Source organism: Sarcophilus harrisii, chromosome 4 (genome assembly GCF_902635505.1).
Source record: "Sarcophilus harrisii chromosome 4, mSarHar1.11, whole genome shotgun sequence".
Classification (NCBI taxonomy): Eukaryota; Metazoa; Chordata; class Mammalia; order Dasyuromorphia; family Dasyuridae; genus Sarcophilus; species Sarcophilus harrisii.
In genome coordinates, this window is record NC_045429.1 from 432532137 (window position 1) to 432558782 (window position 26646).

Consider the following 26646-nt stretch of genomic DNA (forward strand, 5'->3'; position numbering starts at 1 on the left):
TCTAAGTCTAAATCAGTTGTCTAAATTTAGCATGGTACTTAACAATTCTCTAGTTCAGAGTTCACACCTTTCAGAGTTCACACATTAGCATTCAAGATTCACAAGTCAGGAACCCACAATCTCACTCTCTCAGAGGAGGAGTCAACCTTGGAGTTCACAGCTCTAAAAGAGCATATAAAAGGACAAGCACTAGAGACAATAAAGGAGATAGAGAAAGCAGGAGTCAGTGGAGGAAACTGAGAGCCAGGATTCAGAGAGCACTAGAGGCTGAAGCTGGCAGAGGCCAAGGACTAGCAACAAGAGCTCTCGGAACCAAGGAAAGCTAACAGGGCTATTTTGGAAGAGACAATAAAGGATTTGAACTTTTATTTTTTTATTAAAAAACTTTTTATTGACAGAACCCATGCCAGGGTAATTTTTTTTACAACATTATCCCTTGCACTCACTTCTGTTCCGATTTTTCCCCTCCAGCCTTCCACCCTCTCCCCAAAGATGGCAAGCAGTCCTATACATGTTAAATAGATTACAGTAGATCTTGGATACAATATATGTGTGCAGAACAGAACAGTTTTCTTATTGCTCAGGGAGAATTGGATTTAGAAGGTATAAATAACCTGGGAAGAAGAACAAAAATGCAAGCAGTTTACATTCATTTCCTAGTGTTCTTTCTTTGGGTGTAGCTGCTTCTGTTCATCCTTGATCAATTGAGAAACTAAGTTAGATCTTGTCTTTGTTGAAGGATTTGAACTTTTAACAACTGGCTGCATTTGAGGTGATTATTGATCTGAGCTGAAACTAAGGCTGCCTCCAGAAGCTCCCCAAGAAATCTGCTCCCAGAGAACGATCATATTTTAGAAAAAAAGAACACTACACCTGTATTATTTGTGCCACTCCTAAGTCTAGATCACTTCCCACACTATATTCAGTATTGTGGAGATCACCTCTTGTTGCATAATTTGTTCTTAGACCAAAAATCCTGACCTCTATCTCCTAAGACCACTGCTTTCTGCTTAGGAAAAGAGACATAAAGCACAAGAGGCTGGTGGGGAATCCTATCTCAGGCTCAGTTACACAAGAATTATATATTCTCATTGCCCTGTAATGTATTCACAAGCACTATTGTTACTGAGAAGGGAAGAAGGATCTCTCCTTATGTCTTCATCAGAATCAGGGGAGAGATTAAGTCTTTAGTAACACGTTGAGGTGCTGATGGCAGGGGACCAGGAGATGAGGAGCAAAGGAGTTGTAAGGGAGAGATAGAGACTGGGACTGGAGAGAAAAGGTGTGTATGGGAGGGGAAGAAAGAGACAGAGACAGACACAGATTGACAAAGAAAGACAGAGAAACAAAGAGACAGAGACAGAGTGAGAACGAGAGAGAGAAAGTGAGAGAGAGAGAGAGAGAGAGAGAGAGAGAGAGAGAGAGAGACAGACAGGGACTCAAAGCAAAAAGGGGTGGGGTGGGGGAGAGAGAGGGAAAGAGACAAAGAGAGACAGAGGCAGAGAGAGATTGACTAAATTCCGCGGGATGGCTCAGTTTTCCTGCTCAGTGACACCACTTCCTCCTCTCTCCCCTGAGGGATCTAGGGACAGACAGGAGCATCTAGCTAGATGGAAGCCGCTAGAACATGACCGCCCTCTCCCCATCTCCCCTTTCCTCTCCTCGGAAGAAGCAGACCAAGGGACCAGTAACATCGCAGCATCCAGATCACGCGCCTCTGGCAGGGTTCCATCATCGCCAACGTTCCCCGGGACTGACCCCAATCCAGAAATGATGACCCCATTATCATGTAGATCATCTAGTTTGATTCTCACAACATTTCTAGCCACAGCAGTTATAAGCGAGAGTTCTGGGAGAGTTCAGCGATTGCCCGGACCAGAGCTCGCACTCATGGAAGGGATGTCGGAGCGCATGCAATGCCGCGGCTGGATTTTGCCGGGAAGGAGCCGGAAGCCCGGCACCGCGACGCCAGGACAGGCTCTGCGCCAGGCTGGTGGGAGGGAAGCGCAAACTTGTTTTGTTTGGGGGGTGGTTCTCCGCCACAACAAAGTCCTTGCAGCATTAAGGCCGATTTAATTACAATGACGTTTATGGGCAGCACTGAGTGCCTAGGGGGATTATGCAGCTCCGCTTACACAGAGCCTGGGAAGCTCGCTCACGTACACCGAGACTCTCTGCGGGTCTCCGGGCCAGTTCGGACAAATAAGGAAACACGCGCTCTGCCCGGGTTCTTGGTTTGCTTCTCCCGTCCTACCGGACATTGGCGTTCACGGAACGGAAACGTGGGGGAGAGGGTGCGACGGAGCTCTTCCGAAGCGACCTCCGGCAGGGGGGGGGGGGCACCAGGGCGGGACGCAGCGCGCAGGGCGCTCCTCCCCCCTTCCCTACGCGCAGGCGCGGGCCTCAGGCTCGGCTCCGCTCGGCTCCGCTCGGCCCGGCCCGGCCCCGGCGCGCGGACATGCTGCCCTCCCTGCAGGAATCCCTGGACGGGGACGACAAGGAGCTGGAGAGCAGCGAGGAGGGCGGCGGCGGCGGCGGCGGCGGGAGCGGGAGCGCGGAGGACCGGAAGCCCGGGCAGCCGCCCAGCAGCCATTTCTGCCTCTACGCTTACCACGGAAGCAGGTGCGGCCCCGGTGCAGGGCTCAGGTCTGCCCCTCCCCCGTTCGGCCTGTGCACGCGCACACTCCCGACGGGAACGCGCACGCAGCTACGCGCGGGGGCGGGGCAGAGGGCGCGGCGGTGCGGGTGTCGGGAAGTGCTGAGCTGTAAACTACCAATTCCCGTCAGTTCCCTCTTTGTAAAATGGGCATAATCCTAGCACCCGCCTCTCAGGGCTTTTGGGGGTTTGTGGAACCTATAAATCCTTATAGCTCTTGTAGTTATCATTACTACTATGACGCACATAGGCAAGATATCCTCAGGCAGCACCCCTCGAGGGCGCCACGCGCATGCGTGAACCTGCCCCTCCCCCACGCTGCATCACAGCACATGTGCAGCCACGCCCACCCGCACAGGCCTGCATCGTCGAGGCTGTAACTCAAGTGCACCGCGTGCACAGACACACATAGCAAGAGAGCATCCCTGAACGTGTGGGCGGACATAGGCCCACTCCTCATGGCAGCCACGCCCACCCGCACAGGCCTGCGTCGTCGAGGCTGTAACTCACGTGCACCGCGTGCGCAGACACACATAGCAAGAGAGCATCCCTGAACATGTGGGCGGGCATAGGCCCACTCCTCATGGCAGCCACGCCCACCCGCACAGGCCTGCGTCATCGAGGCTGTAACTCACGTGCACCGCGTGCGCAGACACACATAGCAAGAGAGCATCCCTGAACATGTATGTTTATATGAAACACACACACACACATATAAATACACAAAATGAGCCCTGTAGGCACATGCATCGCATCTATCATGAACGCGCCCGACACCCGGGGCTTGCAAAGCAAGGCGTGCATGCGGTACAAACGTGTGCACTACGTCACACACGACGCACGCCGCGGCTGCGGTTACGCCGCCGGCACACAACACGTGCACAACTAAACAAGCGTAGCCCACGGTCTGCTGCATGTCGCGTGCCCGCCCGTGTGAGAGCCACGTGCGCGCACGCCAGCCCCGGAGGGCACCCACATTTCTGATCCCCCCAAAGGAGGGAGACCCGCCAAAGGGAGTTAGGAGATGCGGGGTAGATCAGGGAAACCCAGGAGGGAGGGGGAAGATAGAGAGTGAGCGGCGGCGTTCCGGAGAGGCTAAAAAAGACCTTGATTTATCCGGGAAGAGTAGGAGGATCATGGCCTTGGAGAGTGGGGGGGGAGGGGGGGAGGCCGGATTGCAGGAAGCGAAGGAGAGAGCGACGGAAGCCGCTCTTTCCTAGTTTGTCTGAAAGGGAGGAAACACTAAGAATGATGGGAGATCGTCATTCCTCCTGTGTAAGGACACAGGAGGCAGCAGGGAGCGTGGGGGGAGTTAGACGTGTTTGAAGGAACATGAGTCAGAGAGGTGGGAAAGAGGAAGAGCGGGGACCATCCAGGGAGCAGGCCCGAGCGGCAGAGGGCTCGGACTTAAACTGGGGTTTGGATTCTTCCTTGGAGACTGCGCGGGGTGGTGATGGGGAGGGAGGGGAGCGGGGGATGAGTAGCCTCCTTTTTTTTCAGTGAAGTAGGAGGGGTCTCTACGGGTAACTAACGGGGAATGCAAGAACCGGTGAGGGTGTTTGGGGACAACAAAGTCCCAGGTACAAGGCAGCAGTGGGGGTAGGAGGAACATGGTGAGCTGGGTACTCAACTCCCCGAGGGAGGAAGTTGGAGGAGCCTCCAGCACCTAGCGAGGAGGGCCTGGACGCCGCCGGAGGAGCGAGCAGCCCCGCTTTTGGGCCACTCTCGTCAGAAAGACCCCGTGCTTTCGGGTCATTGCAAGCAGGGACAGGAGAGAAGCTGATCGAATGGGAAGGGCAGTGGTCAAAGTGGATGGGAGCGAAGAGCTGAGTGGGGACCCAAAGGAACTGACCTGGGGTGGTCCATTATCCAATCACCTTGATAATTATTGGGGATATAAAGACAGTGATGAAAACGCCCAGCCCAAGGAGCTTACAGCCTGTAGGAAAGGACAAAGTCAGGATCAATTACTGACCAGGAGGGTCCCAATAGATGTTGGTGATGGAGTAGAAAGGCTTTATAGAGAAAGTGGCCTGTGAGTTGGGTCTTAAAAGAAACCGAATATTCTGAGGGGAAGATTTGGGGAGAATGCAGGCCAGGCGTGGGACACAGGAGAAGGAAACAGGGTGAAATGGGTGAGAAATGATGCCCGAAGGGGAGTCGAGTAGGGGGCAGCAGGGGTGGCTTTGATTTGATTATTATTGCTTGAGTAGGAGGAGACAAGGCGTGATGAGAGAGGGGGGAGGCAGGAGTATAATAGGGGCTTGTGACCCTGGTCTCCATGGAAGGATGTATGGGGCTGAGATCCCTGAGGATACAAGGAAGAGTAAAATCTTTCCTAGCTCATTGCTCCTTCTCCATCCTCCTCACCTTCCCATGTCTACCCTGTCATCCGTCCCATCTTTCTCCCTCAAAAGTTTCTGAATCTACCATCAGCATCCAGGTTATTTCCTCCATCCTTGCCACAGCCTTTTTGTCACCTGCCTTTTTCTCTCCTTGCATCTCTCTTTTTAGATCCCAATATTCTTTGCCCACTCTTCCTAATCTCTGCCATTGCCCTCTGCCCCTTTCCTGTCTCCCATTCTCTCAATTTTTCCTTTCTCCGGTCCTATCACTAGACCTCTGGTGACTAGGGTATTATTATTGTTTTATTTCTTTTTGCTTCTTTTTTCTTCTCATTCATTTCTGAATATATTCTTTCATCCTCCCCTACCTGGAAGTGTTCCTTTGAAACCAAGAGTAAAAGGAAAAAATTCAGAAAAATAGTTGACTATGTCACTTGCAACATCTGACAGTTTATGGAGCATTCTATACTCACAATCCTTACCTTTCTGCGTCTTCTCAACTCTTCTCTGGGTCCAAGATCAGTATTTATAATTACATATTGCCCAGTTTTGTTTTTGTTTTGTGATTCATTCTGTATTGTATTTACTGTATGTGTTATTTTCCTGATTCTGCTCGTCTTTCAGTCCACATCAGTTCATATAAGTTTTGCCATACTTTTTCTAGAATCTTCATATTTATTATTCTTTACAGCATAATAATATTGAATTATATTCATATATCAAGCTTTTTTTTTTTAAAACTATTCCCCAATTCAAGGGTTCCTAGGAAGATTTTGGCACATATTCACCTTTTTTTCCCCCTATTTCATTGGTTAGTCATTTTCTAGCTCAATGTACTCCTAAGGGTGTGTTCTTACTGGTAGGATCTCTAGGTCAAAGGTTATTGACAGTTTAATTCCCTTCCTTAATATAATTCCAAATTGCTTTTCAGGTTTTTAACGTTTCACAACTCTACAGTTAGTGTGCCTGTCTCCCTATAGTGCCTCCATCACTATTTTAAAAATATTTTTAATTTTAATTTATATTATTTTAGATATAATAAATATAAATTATATTATAATTTAAATATTTAAATATAATCTTCAGTGCTAAATAAGAAACAAAAGAAAAAAGTAAACAAAATATTGTCATGTATAGCTGTCTCAACAGAACATCTGGGTGGATTCAGAATGTGTAACAATAAATTTCCATTTCAAGAAAGCATGTATAGTAATAGAAGACATTATATTCATAACTGTCCATCTTTTCTTTGCTTCCTTGTAGATTTTCTTTTGTTTTCTGCTTTTTACTTTAATTCTTTCTTCTCCCTTTCTCTTCTACCCCAACACTAATTTGTTTTTTCTGTCAGTGCTAACTTGGTAGATGAGTTAAAACCTTAGAATTTATTCAATTTCCATTTCTTGTGTTATTAGTAACTTGAAACAGTCTCAAATATGGCTGTTAAAGAGTTTGCAAATCATCTTTTGAGTAATGTTAGTTCATATCATTTGATCACTTGTCTAGTGGGTAATGGATTTCAGTCTCAGACAACATGTTAATTTTCTATAAAAGATCTCCCAAAGTCTTAATGAAGTTTTAAGCTATTGGACCTTAACATTTCACTAAATCTTTTGAAATACCCTACATATTTTGAAGATCAAATCCCTGTTAAAAAAGGGATCCACGCTTTATTTTTCCCCAATCCACTGTTTTCTTCTTACCCTAGCTGCATTGATTTTGTTTCTGTAAAAAGTATCGATTTAATTCAGTCAAAATTATGTAGTTTATCTTTTTGTGATCTCTCCCTTATTTGGTCAAGAATTCTTCTCAAGGCTATTTATTTTTTATTATTAGAATCTCCATTTCTTATTTGTTTTTAGATGCTTCTACATGGTTTTGGGGTCTTGAAGGGGACCTACCTGTGAGTTTGCAGGTATAGACTTCCTGTCAGGTGAGAGAGCTCACCTGATCCTGTAGCTAACTAAGTTCTTTACCATGGGTTACCTGAGGGTTGGTGTTGGAATCCAGCTCCAGTGTAATGTATCTTTTAGGCTGGGGTCACAACATTAGCTAGCTTCATGATTAATGCACATCATTATCCATCCCAACCATCAATACCAAGATATTTATCTCCCCTCCCCCCCAAGGCAATTGGGGTTAAGTGACTTGCCCAGGGTCATACAGCCAAGAAGTGTTAAGTGTCTGAGGACAGACTTCAGGGCTGGTGGTCTATCCACTGCGCCACCTAGCAGCCCCCAAGATACTTAGCAACGGTAAAGAGTTATAGACGGCCTAGATATGATGCTCATCAACATCAACAGAAATGTAAAAAGCTGCTTGCTGTTTTATCAATATCAAGGTACTTGTTGAAACAGAGTAGTAAATAGCAGAAATTATGATACTAAGGTATTTCCCTCCAGTATGTCCTTAATTCATTAAGGAGTAAGTAGTATAATTAAAATGCCTTGCACACATGCATTCTCCATCCAGATTATCCTGATTCTTGCCAATTCGCCGTTACAGTTATTAGGGAGATGGGGATGGAGCCACTGGCCCTCTGCAACTGTTAGAGATGGTGTGAGCCGGTATGGGGATGGATCCACTGGCCTTCTGCAGGTTGGGTCAGATGATCTTTACACTTCTGTCCAATCCTAAGGGTTTGTGGAGGCAGATCCTGTGTAGATTGCCTGTTGTCATGATTTCAGTTGGAGTTTCCATCATTTCAAAAAAGAGGGGCTTCCATCATTGGCTTTCTCTGCTCATATTCCTCAAAGATTTCCCTTTTAACTAGCTTCTTCCCCAGCCTTCCCCCTTCCTCTGTGAATCCCGCAATAGTGAGGTTTCTGTGATTAATGACCACAATAATCATGTGTTTTGCAGGTCACCAACACAACGTGGGGACAGTGATGATGGAAGTCCAGGGAACCTGACTTTGGAAACTCCTTCTGCCACAGACTTCAGGTAAAGTCAGCGTTTCTTTTCCTGTCTCTAGTGCAGTTTTGACTGTAGAAACCAGAAATCTTGATTTTTTCCATTGAGTAATTCCTCTGTCAGACATATAAACCTACTTTCTTCCTAAGAACCTAGACCTCTATTTTCTAATACTGTGAATTGGGCAGGTCAATAAACATTTACTTATTAAATGTCTACTATGGGCCAGGCATTGTACTAAGCAAAGGGAATACAAAGAAAGGCCAGAGTCAGTCCCTGCCCTGGCAGGTTCACAGTCCAAAGGGAGGTCCATATAATGTTTGTATCACTAGTAATTGGACACGAATTTGTTCTCTCTCGGTTTCTGGGATCACATGTGGGATTTCAGTGATTGGATTTAAATGCTCTGTGAACATTGCTGCAAGAGGTAATTAGTGAGTGGCCCGAAGGGTAGAAGCTGGCTTTGGAGCCAGGAGGGCCTGTCTCGGACTCATCCTGGGCCTGTGGCCCTGGGGAAGCCCCTTGATCCCAAGGCCAGTGGTGTCAAACTCATGCAGAAATGGGAGCCACTAAATCATATATAAAAATTGCTACAGGCTACATGGTAACTTAGAAATCTCATTTTAACATTAACAGTCCTTTTGTTGTATTTTTATTTTATGAAATGTTTCCCAATTACATTTTTATCTGCTTCATACCATACTCGGGCCACATTGGATGAGACCCTGGAACCTTGTATTTGACAATTCTGCTCCAGATGGCTAAAGATTATAAGTTACAGAATATCACCTGCAGTGGTAGAGGGATTTTTTATTGTCTGACAGTCCCCTATATCAGTGAGTTTGCAGGTCCAGTCCCTCCCTATCAGAATTGTTCCAAATTTCATTTTATAATTTTGCTTTTCATACTCTACTCTGTATGAGCTTGGGCCATTATCCTGGAGTTTGTGGTATACTGTTGGTTGTGAGAGCCTCTTGTCCAGGCTCCTTGTTTTTATAGAGAAGAGACCCGAGGCTCAGAGGTTCTGGAGGAAGCCCAGCCCCATGTTTTATGTGCAGCTGGGGGGGATAAGCCCAAGGTCACACAGTCCTGTGAAAGGCCCGGAGAGCATCACACACCACGGCCAGCACCCCGCATCCCCTCACCGCCTGCATTGGCCAGAGCTGAGATTGGAATTCCGCTCTGGTGCAGGGATCGCAGTGAGCCTCAGGATCCGAGTGGAGGATGTTCTTTTTCTGACTTGGTGTGAGCAGGATTGGGCCGGACCCTCCCAGAACTTACCTTCCCTGCACTCCTGTGGTCTCAGCCTGCCCTTTCTGGGGCAGCCCTCCCTCCAGCCCTCACCTCTGTGACTTTGCCCCATTCTTTCTTGCATCTTTACCCACTCCCCAGCCTGGCTACAGACCATGGACACATTCACAGATTTCCAGTTCTGAATTTCGTGCTGGATCCTTCTCCCCCTCAGATTGTTGCTCTTTTGTGTTCCGGGAATGCCGTTGCTGTCACTTCTCCATGATGTAGTTCCTTCGTGGGCCATTGTAATCTAGCTTCCATCCCTGCTGGGCTCCAGAAATAGATCTCCCCAAGGTCAGCAGGAACCTTTTTTTCCCTCTTGTATTCTTCTCCTGCTTCTCTCTGAGGCATTTGGCACTGACTCCCCTCCAGGCCCCCCCTCCCCCGGACCCCTTCCCTTGGCTTCTGGAACATTGCATCCTCGGGGTCTCCTTCCTGTCTGTCCCTTCTCTGTCTCCTTTTTTCTTCCCTTTGTCCTTGATAAGGGCTTTCCCTGCAAGCTCTCTCTTGAACCTTTTCTCTTTATCTAAGTTCCCTCCTCTGCCCTTTTCATGGGTATCACCGCCTGGCCGGAGATTCCCAAATCTCCAAGCTCTCCCCCAGCCTCTCCCAGAGCTCTGGGCCCATCTTTCCAGCTGCCTTACTCCCCCTTGATGTCATGTCCCACTCCAGGACTCATCTTCCCCAGACCTGCCCTCCTCCATTTTTGCCTTTGGTACCTCCAGCCTCGCTGTCACCCGGCTCAGAACTTTGGAGACGCTTTGAAGTTCCCTCCTTCATTCGTCACTGCCTGCTGAGTCTCTGCTCCAGCTCTTGCTAATCCCAAAGCATCCTTTCTCGTTCAGACACTTGCTGCTTCTCCCTGAGCCTCTGCGATAGCCTCCCACCCAGAGTCTCCTCCTCCAACCTGTTTTTGGCTGTCCTGCCCTGCGCTAGTGAGCTTTAATGCCCCCTCGGGTTGGGTACTTCTTGAGCTCAGGGATCTGAAGTGGCTCCCTTTCTCCTACCCAAAGACACATGATTTCTGAGCCTGTGTGATGTTCCTTCCTAGGGATGCAGCCTGCCCTGGTCTCTGTTTCCCAGGCTCAGAATGCTTTCCTTCATCCTCCCCACCTCCTGCCTTCCTTCGAGCGTCCTCTCCTTTGGGGAGCTCTTTCTTCTCCCCAGCCCCTGCGCTCTGCAGTGACCCTCTGTTTATTCTGTGTACAACTTCTGTGTGTAGAGTCCTTTGCATGTCACCTCCTCCATGAGAACAAGACCTTGGAGATAAGGGCCATGTTTTTCCTTTGTTTGTACTTCCCAGCATTAAGCATGGTGCCCGGTACATAAGTACTTAATAAGTGATTGTTGATGAACTGAACAATCCTTCGGTCAAGGGCCCCTGCCCTTGAATTTCCATTCATCTTTTCAGCCTCTGCTCTCTCTATTGCATCTACTCTACCTCTTAAACTGGAGAAATCTTAGTGACATTCTTGCTCTGGTCTTTCTCATCTCAGTGTTTTAAAAAAAATATCTTTTTATTTTTCAAAATACAAGCAAAGATAGTTTTCAACATCTACCCTTGCAAATTTTTCTTCCTCCCTCCCACCTCCCTTCCCTCTTAGATAGCAAGTAACCTAATACAGGTTACACTTGTGTAATTCTTCTAAAAATACTGCCACATGCATTTCACTGTACAAGAAAGATCTGATCAAAAGGGGGAAAAATGAAGGAAAAAAATCAGACCAGCAACAAAAAAAGTGAAAATACTATATTGTGATCCACTCCCATAGTTCTCTCTCTAGATGCATATGGCTCTCTCCATCACAAGTCTATTGGAATTGCCTTGAATCATGTCATTGTTGAAAAGAGCCATGTCCATCAGAATTGATCATCGTATAATCTTCTTGTTGCCATGTACACTCATCATTTCTTGTAGAACAATAATATTCCATTACATTCATATCTCATAACTTATTAAACCATTCCTTAACTGATGATCAGTTTCTAGTTCCTTGCCACAGCAAAAAGGTTTGCTACAAACATCTTTGTACTTGTGGGTCCCTTTTCCCTCTTTTATGATCTCTTTGGGATGCAGACCCAGTAGAGACACTGATGGATCAAAGGATCAAAGATCACAGTTTGATAGCCCTTGGAGCTTAGTTCCAAATTGCTTTCATGATTGGATTTTTTCACAATTCCATCAACAATGCATCAGTGTCCCAGTTTTCTCACATCTTTATCTTTATCTTTTCCTGTCATCTTAGCCAGTCTGAGAGGTGTGAGGTGTGAGGTGAGAGGGCCTCCTTACCACTTTCCCTTCTAGGCCTGCCCACAGTTCTCCCCAAGAAGCCCAGCAGAAAGGGATGCCTCCTTCCTTGGATTGCCCCCAGCATTTTGCCAGGGATTCTCTTAGAGTTATCTGTGGAAATGACCATTCCCTTCCCCTGCCCCATTGGATAGTAAATTCTTTGGGAGTAGTTGGTGTCTGTTGTGCTTCTACCATAGAACTTGGTGTGCCTGATGGGTGCTTATGCAGTGATTGATTAATTGAATTTCATCTGGACTCAAATTTGAGATTTTTGCTTTTTATTTCCTACAGAAAACTCATTTGACCAAATGTTTGAAACTAGCTTTTGACTTCATGAATGGTGGTACGGAAAGTGGTTGGCGTGGTCACCGAATTAACCCCCATGACACCAAGTAAACAGCATAGAGCAGGGGTCTTTAACCTAGAGTCTGCAAATTTTTAAAGAATATTTTGGTAACGCTATTTCATTATGATTGACTTCTTTTTTTCGTCCTTTATATTTTAAGCACTTAAAACATTTTCTAGAGAAGGGGCATATTTGGCTTTCCTAGATTGCTGCCAAAGGGTCCATGCTGCATAAAGGCTATAAGAATCTCTGGCAAAGAGACAGACAGTAGACAGCAGTGGATAGAGTAGTCTATTATCCTGGCTTCTAATGTTGCCTCAGATATGTCCTAGCTGGATGACTTTGGCAGTTCACTTAGTCTCTGTGTAAAATGACAGGCTTGGGTTTGATAACTTGTGGCCCTTCCCAACTCTAAGGCCATGCAGTTCTACACATCCCCTCCCTGAAAATCATCCTAGCTTCCTCAGACGTTCGACTTTACTTGTCATTGCAAATCCCAAACTCCCTTGGCAAGGAACAAATTAATAACACGTATAGACATGCATACACATACACATACACATACACACATATGTCTTTTATTTTGTTTGTTTCTTTTAAAAGCCTTTCCTTGGTAGACACTAATTTGCCATCGGAAGCAGAGCCAGAGCTCCGGAGTGCCATTGCTAAGCGTCTGTCCAAAGGAGCTGTCTTTGAAGGGTTGGGTAATGTTACATCAGTGGAGCTGAGGTAAGGACTGGGACGTGAGCCTGAGCCACGTGATGGAGGGGATAAGCAGTTCCCTCCGGGCCAGATCTTAGCTGACAAGTACTTGGCTGACTCTATGTCTAGCCCATCTTGATCACTGCAAGGAAATTGTGACTCTTGATTCACCCCCCCTTAATTAGTTTATTAAGTTAATACTAGCAATCCACTTAACCTTTCCCTTTCAAGTATTTAATGTAAGACATGATAAGGAGGTGGGCAGATTCCCAATGCAGATAATAGATGAAGCTGAGCAGCTAAATGAGATGCATGTTGGTCACAAGATGAGTCACCAGCCTTTGACTTTTTTTTTTACTCCCTCTTGCCACTCTTCTTTCCCAGTCTTCCAGATTCCCGGGTTGGTTGCTATTATTGCCTTTTCCAGCAAGACAAACCGCTTCTAGAAACAGCGACTACAGAGTCTGTACCTGACACAGCTGAATATATAGTGTGTTTTTTAGGAGGATCTGAAAAAGGACTTGAGCTATATCCTTTTCTTTGTCTCTGAAAATGGCAGGAAGGCCAAGGCAGAAGAATAAAACAGAAGATGGATTTCCATTGACTTTTCATCCTCACAGTTTTACAGTATCATTACCATAAGCTTTCATTCATTTTATTTTTAAAAATTCACATTATTAATTAATGAGATGGAAAAGTATATATTAAATAGCCTTAGGGAGAGGGTAGAGAAGTCAATGAAAGCTTCCTTTGCCCTGAACAATTGGGGATTTAGGAAGCTGCTGGCTGGCTGGGGAAGGGATATAGGTGAGGAAAAGGAAGTCATCCTCCAGATGCTTTATTAATTTTTAAAAATTAACAGCACAATTTCTGGTCCATTTAGGTACTTTAAAATGCTTGTTGATTACCTTATTAAATATTTTATTGAAAGCAAACATCAATATTAACCTCTAAACTCTTTTGTGACTTTTTACATATAAATTAAGTAAATTCAACACATACACTATTAATACCTTTGGGTCTTTCCTCTTAAATTTCCAATAGGATTCTCTGGCAATTTGTGTTTAATCACTTTTTAAAAATGTTTAATTTTTAATTAATGTTTAATGTTGATTTTTTTAAAAAATCACTCACTTTCAACCCACTCTCTTTTATAACAAATAAATAAAATTTAGCAAAACAGATATATTAACAATGTATTAAATATAAATATAAATAATATTAACAATGTATTAAATATAAACAATGTATTAACAGTGTCTGAAAATGTATCTTTTATTTTGTACCTGTAACCCAACCACTTTTTGCCAAGAAGCAATCCTCTTCATAGTTATTCCTCTGAAACCATGATTGGTAGCTAAATTGATTAGAATTTTGAATTGATTTTCTTTACATTACTATAGTTATTGTATAAATTACCTATGAAAAATTAATTCACTTTTCCTTTTATAATTGTAGTTAGCGTGTGTTCTATTCCTCTTGTTCTTATTTTTTCCACTTTCTTTTTTTTTATAATGGACTTTTTAGATTTCTTTGTATTTCTTGTATACATGTCCATTCTCATTACATTACAATATTTCTTTCATTGATCATAGCATAAGTTAACCATTTCCCTATGGTTAGACATTTAAGTTATTTCCAATTTTTTGTTTTGTTTTGTTTTTTACAATTACATATAAGATTGTTGATGAAAATATTTGAATAGATTATTCCTTATTTTTGCCATTGATAAAACTCTCAGGATAAATTTCCAACAGTGAAATTATTGGGTCAGAGTTTATGGTGATTTTTGTAACTTTTACTACCCATTAGATTACTTTTCCAAGAGATTTTACAAACTTGTAATTCTACCAGCAATGAATGAGTGGACCCATTTCTTCACAGTCCCTCCAGAATTATGTTTGGTTTTTATTTGTTTTTGTCCACTTGTTGGCTATGAGGGATACTTCAAAGATCATCATTAGTAAGGCTGAGTGTTTTTTTTCTTTCTTTTTTTTTTTCCTTTTTATTTTTTATTTAATAGCCGTTTATTTACAGGATATATACATGGGTAACTTTACAGCATTAACAATTGCCAAACCTCTTGTTCCAATTTTTCACCTCTTACCCCCACCCACCCCCCCCTAGATGGCAGGATGACCAGTAGATGTTAAATATATTAAAATATAAATTAGATACACAATAAGTATACCTGACCAAAACGTTATTTTGCTGTACAAAAAGAATCAGACTCTGAAATATTGTACAATTAGCTTGTGAAGGAAATCAAAAATGCAGGTGTGCATAAATATAAGGATTGGGAATTCAATGTAATGGTTTTTAGTCATCTCCCAGAGTTCTTTTTCTGGGCATAGCTAGTTCAGTTCATTACCGCTCCATTAGAAATGATTTGGTTGATCTCGTTGCTGAGGATGGCCTGATCCATCAGAACTGGTCATCATATAGTATTGTTGTTGAAGTATATAATGATTTCCTGGTCCTGCTCATTTCACTCAGCATCAGTTCATGTAAGTCTCTCCAGGCCTTTCTGAAATTATCCTGTTGGTCATTTTTTTTTTTTTTTTTTTTTTAAATTTAATAGCCTTTTATTTACAGGATATATACATGGGTAACTTTACAGCATTAACAATTGCCAAACCTCTTGTTCCAATTTTTCACCTCTACCCCCACCCCTCCCTAAATGGCAGGATGACCAGTAGATGTTAAATATATTAAAATATAACTTAGATACACAATAAGTATACATGACCAAAACATTATTTTGCTGTACAAAAGAATCAGTATCTGAATTATTGTACAATTAGCTTTGAAGGAAATCAAAAATGCATGTGTGCATAAATATAAGGGATTAGAATTCAATGTAATGGTTTTAGTCATCTCCCAGAGTTCTTTTCTGGGTATAGCTAGTTCAGTTCATTACTGTTCCATTAGAAATGATTTGGTTGATCTCGTTGCTGAGGATGGCCTGATCCATCAGAACTGGTCATCATCTAGTATTGTTGTTGAAGTATATAATGATCTCCTGGTCCTGCTCATTTCTTTTTTTTTTTTTTTTTTTTTTATTTAATAGCCTTTTATTTACAGGATATATACATGGGTAACTTTACAGCATTAACAATTGCCAAACCTCTTGTTCCAATTTTTCACCTCTTACCCCCCACCCTCCCTAAATGGCAGGATGACCAGTAGATGTTAAATATATTAAAATATAACTTAGATACACAATAAGTATACATGACCAAAACATTATTTTTCTGTACAAAAGAATCAGACTCTGAATTATTGTACAATTAGCTTGTGAAGGAAATCAAAAATGCAGGTGTGCATAAATATAGGGATTAGGAATTCAATGTAATGGTTTTAGTCATCTCCCAGAGTTCTTTTTCTGGGTATAGCTAGTTCAGTTCATTACTGCTCCATTAGAAATGATTTGGTTGATCTCGTTGCTGAGGGTGGCCTGATCCATCAGAACTGGTCATCATCTAGTATTGTTGTTGAAGTATATAATGATCTCCTGGTCCTGCTCATTTCACTCAGCATCAGTTAGTTAAGTCTCTCAGGCCTTTCTGAAATCATCCTGTTGGTCATTTCTTACAGAACAGTAATATTCCATAATTTTCATATACCACAATTTATTCAGCCATTCTCCAACTGATGGACATCCATTCAGTTTCCAGTTTCTAGCCACTACAAAAAGGGCTGCCACAAACATTCGTGCACATACAGGTCCCTTTCCTTCTTTATAATCTCTTTGGGATATAATCCCAGTAGTAACACTGCTGGATCAAAGGGTATGCACAGTTTGATAACTTTTTGAGCATAGTTCCAAACTACTCTCCAAAATGGTTGGATTCGTTCACAACTCCACCCTGTTGGTCATTTCTTACAGAACAGTAATATTCCATAATTTTCATATACCACAATTTATTCAACCATTCTGCAACTGATGGACATCCATTCAGTTTCCAGTTTTTAGCCACTACAAAAAGGGCTGCCACAAACATTTGTGCGCATACAGGTCCCTTTCCCTTCTTTATAATCTCTTTGGGATATAATCCCAGTAGGCTGAGTGTTTTTTAAAGTGATTATCAACAATTTGCTTTTCTTCTTTTTAAAACTTTCTGTTCAAATCCTTTGACTTTAAATTCCTTTTTTCATTGAGTGTCTTCCTTTCTCTGAGTCATTTAAGGGGTGTTACTGCCCATGAGATGGTAATAGGAACCTGTGATTTCAGTAGTAGAGAGAATTCTCAGGTGAGGAAAGTTTGACCTGATGAGCTCAGTACCACTATTACCTTCAGGCTGAGGGAGCCAAGTACAGCAACAAGAGGTTAAGTGGGCTCGCTTATCCTAGTCCAGTACAGGAGATGCTGGGGGAGGACTGGAATCCAATGAGCTCTGCAGCCACCAGGCCTCTGGTTATTTTCCAAAGGCTACTTTTTGGGGTTGTTTTAATTCATAGTGTTTGTAAACTGAGAGGTTTTATATTTTATTTTGAAAGCCAGAACAGCATCTTGGTTTATCTCTTATTAGTATTTATTTATTTATCATTATTATCACTAAGCAGCTAGGTGGCACAGTGACTGAGCAGCACACAACCTAGAGTCAGGAAGGCCTGAGTTAAAACCTAGGCTCAGAGACTAGCTGTGGGATCCTGGGCAAGGCACTTAATCTCTGACTGCCTTAGTTTCTTCATCTATAAAATAGTAATAATAGTAGCACAAATGGCCTGGGATTGTTATAAGGATAAAATGAGATACTGCAAAGTATTTTGCAGACCTTAAAGTGCCATGTAAATGCTAGCTGTCACTTTTATTATTTATTATTATTATTCCTTAAGGTCATACTTTCAGACTTGAGTTGGACAGATACATCCAAGGCCTGAAGACAAATGTGGATGGCAAGGTAAAAAGCCTGATTTCATCCTTCTTAAGCATGGGAGATTAATACTATTGGATGTCATGGTTCTGCTCTATTTGCAGAACATTTCCAGGTGGCCATCAAGAATCCTCAATATATGTTGCTCTAAGGCAGACAGGGAGTTCACTACTGAGGCAAAGCAAATCCACCAGCCCTGTGTGTTCCAGATTATGGCTCTGCTGCTTTCCCTTTCAACTAAATGTTGGTGATTCAGCTCATCCAATGAGATGACATGTGAATGATGCCCACTGAACATGTGGAATCAGGGGTCCCAGCTACTCAGTGCTCCTGCTGCTCCTACAGCCTTGCCCCCCCCAACTCAGACATCACTGCAGAAGGAGGGGACTGTTCTGGGGTCAGTCACAGAAACTGGAGATGTATTCCCTGAATCCCAGTGCTTCCCTAAGAACCCTTCTATGGCTCTCTTCTACTAATGGATTTAAACCTTTTTTGAAGCAATTTTGCTGCTTTGGCTTCTAGCACCTCTTTGAGTAATAGTATGACTTGTTCCATGGGGCAGAATGGATTCTGGAGAGGGATGGGGGAAGGATGACTTGTAATACAATAATATGGGTCAGTTGCTCAAGTGATCTGGTTAGGAAGATGATCTTTCATGGATAAAGGTCTCTGAGGGGAATGTGAGAACAGTACCAGGATGTCAACATTGGGAATATACCTCCTGGTTTGTACAACCATCCCATCTTCCCCTTTGAATGATGGCCATCTCAGATGAAAAAATGACAAGGAACACCTTAAATTTCATCCCTTTAAATAAACAATGTTTATGGTAGTTTCTGTTTTAGGCTTTTTTTTTAGTCCTTTTTCTAGATTAAAATTTTTAAAAAATTAGGAACTTAATGAACATTAATCATTTTACAAGCAATGACAGAAAAGTAGGATTGCATATGAAACTACAAACCTTTGTTATGTACAACTGCTTTTTTTTAAAGTATATTTAACATTAAAAATTTAACATGATTAAAATTTAAAATGATTAAAAGCCAGGCACAGTAGTGGCACATAGCTGGTTACTGGGGAGGTTGAAATTGGTAGATCTCTTGAGCTCAGAAGTTCTGAGCTATTGTGGGCTAAACCCAATCAGTGCTGCACTAATCATGGTATCAGTATGGTGAAGCTCCTGGGAACAGGGTCCATCAGGTTGTCTTAAGAGGGACAGATGGGCCCAGATCAGAAAACAGAACCAGTCAAAGCTCCTGTGTCAATCACAGTGTAACCAGCCTGTGAGTAGACTGCACTCCAGTACAGACTGATAGAGAAAACCAGTCTGTAACCAAAAGCTTTGTAGTACCATAACAGCTCAATTTGTTAGTGCCTTCTGAACGTCATTTGCACTCAATACTTCATTTTACAAGCAAAATTTCTTACTAAAACTTACTCTTCTGGGAAGGATAAATGTCCGCACTGGAAAGTGTTTATCCAGCAGGTCTTATTATTGTCAGCAATGTTGAGACAGTGTTACATCTTAGTTAAAATGGGATCTATCACGGTCAACAATATTGAGACAGACAGTATTACATTTTTGTCAAAATGTTCAATGATAGCATTTTATTCTGTGTATATATAGGAAGTTAGCTCGGAAGCCTGCACCAAATCCTATCTTAGCAATTGGTTTGAGGCGGCTGTATGCCCAATCCAGAGAGTCGTGAATCTCTTTCAAGAGAAGCTTACCTTTCTCCTGCATGCTGTAAGTATCAATATATACATTTCATTTATTGGCAGCTGGTTGACAAGGTCTATGAAAGGTTTACAGACATTGCTTACATTTATTTTCCATTTGTCCCAAATGTAGCCATCAACAATTCACTTGGAAACTTGAAGTTCAGTTATTCAGTCACTGTCAGTTGCCAATTGAGGTACCTTCCTAGGATAAATGATTTCACAATAATAATCTCATAAGTACTTTTAAAGAAGATTTATAAACAGAATTAATTCCCTAAGCAGCAGGAGAGGAGGAGAAAAATACCCTTTTGAGTTCAGAGGATCATAGATCTTTTTAGAGCCAGAAGAAACTTCAGAATTCATCTACATCAACTACTTCATTTTATATGTAAAGTTACTGTGACTGGGATGAGTTGCCTAAGATCACACAGGGAGTATATGTCAGAGTTAAGATTTGAACTCTGGGCCTCCAACTCAGTGTTGGATTACTCTAACACAGCTGCTGCTTCCTTCAATGACATCTAGCATTCAGATGGAAACCAGATATTCTGACATTAGCAATGAGGTGTAGTTGAAATCATCTGGATAATTAGCTGGATTTGTCATCCAGATAATTGTGTGAGGTTGACAAAGACTTGGGTAAATAAGGAACCTTAATCTTTACTGTGTAACAATTGAAAAGACCAAGTCCTTAAGACACGTACTGTTGTTCAGCACCTTGGGAGAGTGCAGTAAAACACTCAGGATTTGGAATCCAGAGATGGTGTTTCAGATATCAGTTCTGTAGCTTGCGACCTGGATATGGTTATGATATTGGACAGGTCATCCAGTCACATCCAGACTTTGGTGTCTTCCTCTACAAATTGAGGCTAAGTGGGCTAAATGATTTCTAATTGACTGATTAAATTAAATACATGTTGACAGTGAATTTTTCTCTCAAAGGCTTTGAGTTACACTCCTGTTGAAGTTCAAGAATCAGATGAAAAAACAAAGAAAGACATTAATGGGTAAAGATTGCTAAAAGCTTTATGAAAACTACTTCCCCCCCCCCCCCACAAATTGCTTTAAATTTTTAAAAAATTTCTATATTTATTTATTTTGAGTGTCATCTACATATTTTGTTTTTATTGTCCATGGAACTGTAAATATCTATTGTCTATAACTTGCTTATAAATTCAGTATATAACTTTCAAAACTGTCCTTGTCTGTGTGTTTTTTTTCCTGGACCTTGCCTCTGTGTACTTTGAAAAAAATGCTTCAGTTTTCTTTTCTTTCATTTTTTTTATCCTTTTAAAAATACTCATTTTTCCTGAGACCCTTTAAAACTGATGCATGGTTAATTGTGATAGGGCACATCTGTAGCCTCTAATGCTCGGGAGGTTAAGGCTAATGGAGTATTTGGGTGGGTTAAGCTCCAGTGGGACTAAAGAGATGTTTATAGTAAAGTCTGCACCAATGCAGTGAGTCCCTGGGGAGCAGTGTCACTAGGCTGCCTATATTAACCCAGATTGGAAAAACAAAGCAGGTTAAGCTTTGGTGGGTTCAGACTTGTGAGGAGTCAGCTCTGACCTGGGTGAGATAGGGAGAGTCAGTGACACTTGGTAAAAGACACTCTTTTGTGGCAGGTTTCTGAGTGTGGCAAGTCTCCAAGGACTTATTCATGAAGGGACGATGACATCCTTATGCATGGCTATGACTGAAGAGCCACACAAGTCAGTGGTTATAAACTGTAGTGGATCCCAGCCGCAGTTTTCTAATGCAGGTGAGATGGATATGCTCAAGCCTCCTTTGGTGGTTTATTTCTGAAACTGAATGTTTGTGCTGTAGGGTAAGAACAGATCATACAGAGCTTTACCTTCTAGCTTCCATTTTTTAAGATCTTATTTAAAAAAATATATATATATTATTAATATTTTTTGTTTTTAGAGCACATTTGTTTCCAAGTAGATCCTGCCCCTCATTCCCCTCCTTAGTGAATCATGCTTTATGACAAAGAATTTTTAAAAAATCTATTAAAAGAAATTTTTTTTATTGTTTCACACCTCTGACAATAATAGTAAATTACTTAAAGAAGTAGGGTATGAGAAATCTATAAGTGGAAGATGCAGGTTAATATCTTACTATTACAAGGAATATAACACCCTTTGTAGTATGTATCTGCATAAGGAAGCAACAGAGGGTAGTAAAAGCATTGGGAATCAAGAAGATCTGAGTTTAAATACTGCAGTATCAAGAAGATTTGGGTTCAAATTATGCTTCTAATGTTTACTACGTATGTGATGTGAGGACCTCAGTTTCCTCATCTATAAAGTACGGATTGAAATGAAGTGAACATTGAGTTTCCTTCTGATTGAGGGGTCCTAGGCAAGCCATGTAAGCTTCTCTGAGCCTCAGTTTTCCTATCTGCGATGAAAATAACCATACCTGTGGTACTTCTATCTGAGGATGGTCAGGAAAATTCAGGTGATTTAAGCTGAGCAAATCTTTCAGTGTTCTACAAACTCCAGATATTATTACTGTTTTTCACCTTTCTCTGTTTTATAGGAAGCAACAAGTTTTGTGAGGACTGGATGCAGGCATTTCTGAATGCTGCAGGAGGTGGCAATCCATTTCTTTTCCGACAAATTCTAGAGAACTTTAAACTGAAGGTAACTTATTGTCGATCTGATTCTCTCTTGATGGTATGAGTCTTCTGTAGAAATGTTTATCACCCATTTTCAAATATTTGGTGCACAGGAGATACTGAATGATGTAATTTTTTGCTTACTGAGTTGAATGTGGTGGCATTTTCAAGTCAAAAAAAATTTTTTTTTAATTTTTTGACTTTGTCTAATTGTTTCTTGATGTCTCATTGAGTCATTAGGTTCCACTTGCCCAATTCTAAATTTTTTTTCTGTACATATTTCCACATATATCATGCTGCACAAGAAAAATCAGATCAAAAAGAGAAAAAAAGTGAGGGAAAAAAACAAAAAGCAAGCAACAAACAACAACAAAAAAGGTGAAAATACTTTGTTGTGATCCACTTTCAGTCCCCATAGTCCTCTCTCTGGATGGCTCTCTCCATCACAAGTCTATTGGATTTGGCTTGAATCATCTTATTGTTGAAAAGAGCCATGCCCCTTAGAGTTGATCATCACATAGTCTTATTGCCGCGTACAATGATCTCCTGGTTCTGCTCATTTCACTCAGCATCAGTTCCTGTAAGTCTCTCCAAGCCTCTCTAAAGTCATCCTGCTGATTGTTTCTTACAGAATAATAATATTTCATAACATCCATATACCATAATTAGTCAGCCATTCCCCAACTGATGGGCATCCACTCAGCTTTCAGTTCCTTGTCACTACAAAAAGGGCTGCTACAAACAACTTTGAACATGTGGGTCTTTCCCCTTTTTTTATAATCTTTTTGGGACACAGGCCCATTAGAGACACTGCTAGATCAGAGAGTATGCAGTTTTACAATCCTTTGGGCACAGTTCCAAATTGTTCTCCAGAATGGGTAGGTCAGTTCACAACTCCACCAACAATATATTAGTGTCCATTTTCCAAGTGGAAATAGTTTTGCACTATGAGAGAAATTGGTATTTTTTGTGAAACTATTGGAAGCAGTGTGGCCTGGTGCATGGACTGCTGAGCTTGGAGACAGAGAGACCAGGGTTTGAATCCTGCCTGATACTCACCAGTCATGTCCCTGGAAAAGTTGGTTGCCCTCCCCATGTCTCAGCAGAGAGCAGAGCTCCAACGGGCTTGTTCGAATGCCAAGCTTAGGTTTGCCTCGAAGACTGTTGTACAGAGCACTCACCCAAGTTTTCTTTCCTATGTGTGTGTACCTGGTGGTCTAATAATAGGATATTCAGGGTGTTGTCACTTCTTGTTTAAGGATACTTTTTCTAAAAAATTTGCTTTTTTTTTTTTGTTTTGTTCTTATGACATTTAAAAAATATTGCTCTTCTTTCTTCTCGCTAGAGATCATCCTGTGTGACAGAATTTAAAAAAAAAAAGAAAACTGAGAGGAAAAAAAAAGTAATTCTAGCAATTGAGGAAGGTAGTCTGACAATATATGTTATGTTCCACAAAAGGTTCGCTTGTTAAATTTCATTTAAAAAATAAACGGAAGGATACATTTTGTTTCAGTATAACAACAGATATTTCCCAACAAATAGCCAGAAAAATGACTTTACAAAATACACTTCTAGAGAAAGCAGTTTGAGCTTCAGTTGTTAGCAGAAAGGAGAGCTACAAATTGAATTGTGGTAATATGGCACTTACATTGACTGATGTATTTAGGCTCTAAGTTAACTTTGGAGTATTGCAATCACTATACTTTTTTTTTTTGCTTTGTTCTTGCACTACTTCTTAGAAATCTTTCTGTTTCTTTAAATTCTTCATATTCAACTTTTCTCAAAGTGTAGTGTTTTTACATCATTTCTATTTATTGTGATTTGTTCAGTCATTCCTCAATCAGGCCCATATTTTGTTTCAAAATTGTCATGATCATAAACAAGGTTGTTATAATTACTTTTACACAATGGGTCTTTTTTTGCTGTCAATAACTTCCTTGGGATGTAGTTCCAGTAGTACGATCTCTTATTCTGTGCCTATAAATGTGTCTCCTATATCACTCATATATATATAAAAACCTACTGTTATCATCTGTTTAAAGTATGAACAATGTAATAACTTTTCTTAAATTTTAACTGCTTTCCGGATGGTTGAATCAATTGACCAATGGCAACTTAATAACCTCTCCAACAATGAGTTTCTTCCATTTTTATCATATTTCCTAGCTCGTTGCATTTCAGATGATTCATAAGCATTATTTAGACATTGTTATTAATTCCCTTTCCTCTACAAAGATGAAAACAACATACTTTCAACTCATCTGTTTTTTCTAGGCTATCCAAGACACAAACAACCTGAAGAGATTTATTCGCCAGGCAGAAATGAATCATTATGCCTTGTTTAAGTGTTACTTATTTCTGAAGAACTGTGGCAGTGGAGACATCCTACTGAAAATAGTAAAAGTGGAGCATGAAGAAATGCCAGAAGCCAAAAACGTGATCCTGGCCCTTGAAGAATTCATGAAAGAAGCAGCTGTGGCCCAGACTTGTTGATCATTTGTTTTTATCTACTCTGAAATTGCTGCAGTCTTGTATTGTACATCATCTTGCCACATCATCTTCTTGTGATTGATGGGAACCAATTTGTCTTTGTCACAGTGGGTTATGCTCTCCAAAAGCATTAGGTGATTTCAGACTAATTCTACCTTGCAGTCTTTTGATAGTTTAAATCATGTAAAAACCAGTGAGAACATTTTCCTTTGAGTCTTAGGGATAAAAGTGTGCAAGAACATAGTTATTCTCTTTGTCAGCTTTTAGCCTCATCAATCATAGAGTCTTGGGGTTGAAAGGGACCACCAGAGGCTATCTGATGTCTCTCATTTTCTGCCTTTATGTGGGCAGTCCTATTTTTCTAGGCTCACAGAAAGAAATTCTGTAATTTCTCTTTAGTCCATTCTTCTGTTTAAAACTCTTTTAAGACATTTCCCGTAGCAGAAAATCATGATTCTTTCTCAATCACCACAGGATTTAGCATTTTGTAGCTGCTTGGAGAAGATACAGTTCTAAACTTGGGGCAGACTAGCTTCACAAAAGCATTCCAAAGACAGGTCTAGAACATAGCCCATGTCTTAAAAGCTTTGCACTCTGTGGGTGCCTGATGTATTCTGTTGGATAATGGCAGTGACGATATGGTCAGCCTGGTGCTGATGTGCAAATAAAACTTGAATTTGTAACATATTGTAAAATGACCTTGTAGAGTAGATATACCAATGTGAGGGAAAACATTAGCTGGTTTGTAGGACAGCCACAAAAATGAATCAAACAGACTATAGAGAACAGACTTTTTTTTTTCATAAAGCTGAAAATGCTTGAATGGTTTGCTTAGTTGGCTGGTTGGTTGTTTGACCTTTGAGTGATTATGGATGGGAAAAAGAGAAGCCAAAGCATTCTGCTGACAACATGTAACCTCAGACACTCAACAGAGATTCTTCATTACATTCGGACTCGGACATTGATTTTTGATTTTTGTATTTTTGTTCTTGTCCTCAAATTGTTTTGCACCAAATCAATGGAAAGTCTGCTCTCAAAAGGACTGGGTATCTTCTTTCCACTGGAACAGATTACAGTTACACAGATGTAGCAGTGGTTTTCCTTGTGTATGGCTATTTAAATAAAACCCTTTTGATCATTATTATTTAGTTCTCTCAATCATAGAATAGTGGGTTTGAAAGGCTCTACCCATACTGCTGTCTTTATGCTGATTCCTCTTTCCCTAGGTTCAGAGGAGATTCTATAAGCTTGTAAGAGGAAACATAAATCTTACATTTTTCCTGCCCTGGGGAAATAGAAGAGTCCTGAAGGACTGAGGAATCATTTTAAATTTCTCCAAATTCCTATTAAGTGCAGAGTTAAAACAGTGATCTGCTGTTTCAGAATGACTGTCAGTGTTTCCTCCTTTTTACCCTTTAAGACCAGAAATTCATCTAGGAAACATTTATTAAGCACTTACTATGTGTGCTTTATTGTGATATATTGAAGACAATTTTTTTTTTTTTTTGGCCTTGGGGGGTAGGGAAGATTAGATCTGTGATATTCCTTATACAATTCTAGGTCTAAACCTGTCTCCCCCAGCAAAACTTAGCTTTTTGTTATTGTATTTTTAAAAATTACATGGATTCTCAAAAATAACATCCATTTCATTCATGGGAGATTTTTATTGCCTTTAAAATAAAGGTTATCTTCTGAATAGCAGTCCTGAACTTTCTCTTTTTGTTGGTAGACAAATGGCATGGGACGGCTAAGGACATCATCCTTATTCACCATAATAATAAAGTTAGACCCACCACACTTAAAATCCCAAGTTGCTTCATTTCCTCTTCCTCCATCCTCCTTCCCCCCCTTCAATCATTTTAACCACCAAATGATGCCTTTCTTTTGCAGGAATAAAAACACCTTGAATTATATGACAGGGAGAAACATTTCAGTTCTCAAGATGACATTTCCTCGGGCTTTAGCCTCATTGATTAGTGGAAATTCCATTTTCTTTAAAGGGATCTTTTCACTGGGAGGATAAAATAGTCCCCACTCTGAGTCACATAATTACCTTCTGAATAATGCTTCCTAGGCAGGATAAAACCAAGTGGCACAAATGCCTAAATACAGCTTTTCTCTCCAATGTCTTTCTCCGGAAAACAAGATGTAAGTCCTAGAATGTTGCCTGTTGTCATTGACTAAAATGCCTCCTATGTTCCAAGGACTGTGCTAGGCACTTTACAGGTATTATCTGCCTTGATCTGCACAGTAACCGTGTGAAAGATAAGCTTAGCAAGGAAGGCTGAAGCCAGATTTTGCAGGGCGTTAAGAGCCAGACAGGAGCTGTATTTTATCTTACAAGCTAGGGTAGGCCATTGGAGCTCTTTGAGCAGGGGAAAGACGGGAGTCA

The 26646-nt window shown here is 41.4% G+C and overlaps 1 protein-coding gene across 1 annotated transcript; it reads left to right on the plus strand.

The window, feature by feature from the left end:
- Positions 1-1801: 1801 nt before the first annotated feature.
- On the plus strand, positions 1802-25955 carry C4H17orf75 (chromosome 4 C17orf75 homolog). The gene is made up of 10 exons (XM_031967620.1): positions 1802-2622; positions 7861-7941; positions 12444-12569; positions 12927-13070; positions 17389-17446; positions 19047-19166; positions 20084-20148; positions 20767-20903; positions 21686-21789; positions 24039-25955. The coding sequence occupies exons 1-10, from the start codon at positions 2459-2461 to the stop codon at positions 24255-24257; spliced, it is 1218 nt and encodes a 405-aa protein (XP_031823480.1). The 5' UTR covers positions 1802-2458; the 3' UTR covers positions 24258-25955.
- The last annotated feature ends 691 nt before the right edge of the window (positions 25956-26646 follow it).

What these genes read in the sequence shown, in the direction of transcription:
- C4H17orf75 (XM_031967620.1), top strand. Translation starts at nt 2,459, where the DNA reads ATGCTGCCCTCCCTGCAGGAATCCCTGGACGGGGACGACAAGGAGCTG. An exon ending in GTTACATCAGTGGAGCTGAG is followed by an intron (nt 12,570 to 12,926) that starts GTAAGGACTGGG and finishes CTTCTTTCCCAG; the next exon opens with TCTTCCAGATTCCCGGGTTG. An exon ending in ACAAAGAAAGACATTAATGG is followed by an intron (nt 20,149 to 20,766) that starts GTAAAGATTGCT and finishes CTTTTGTGGCAG; the next exon opens with GTTTCTGAGTGTGGCAAGTC.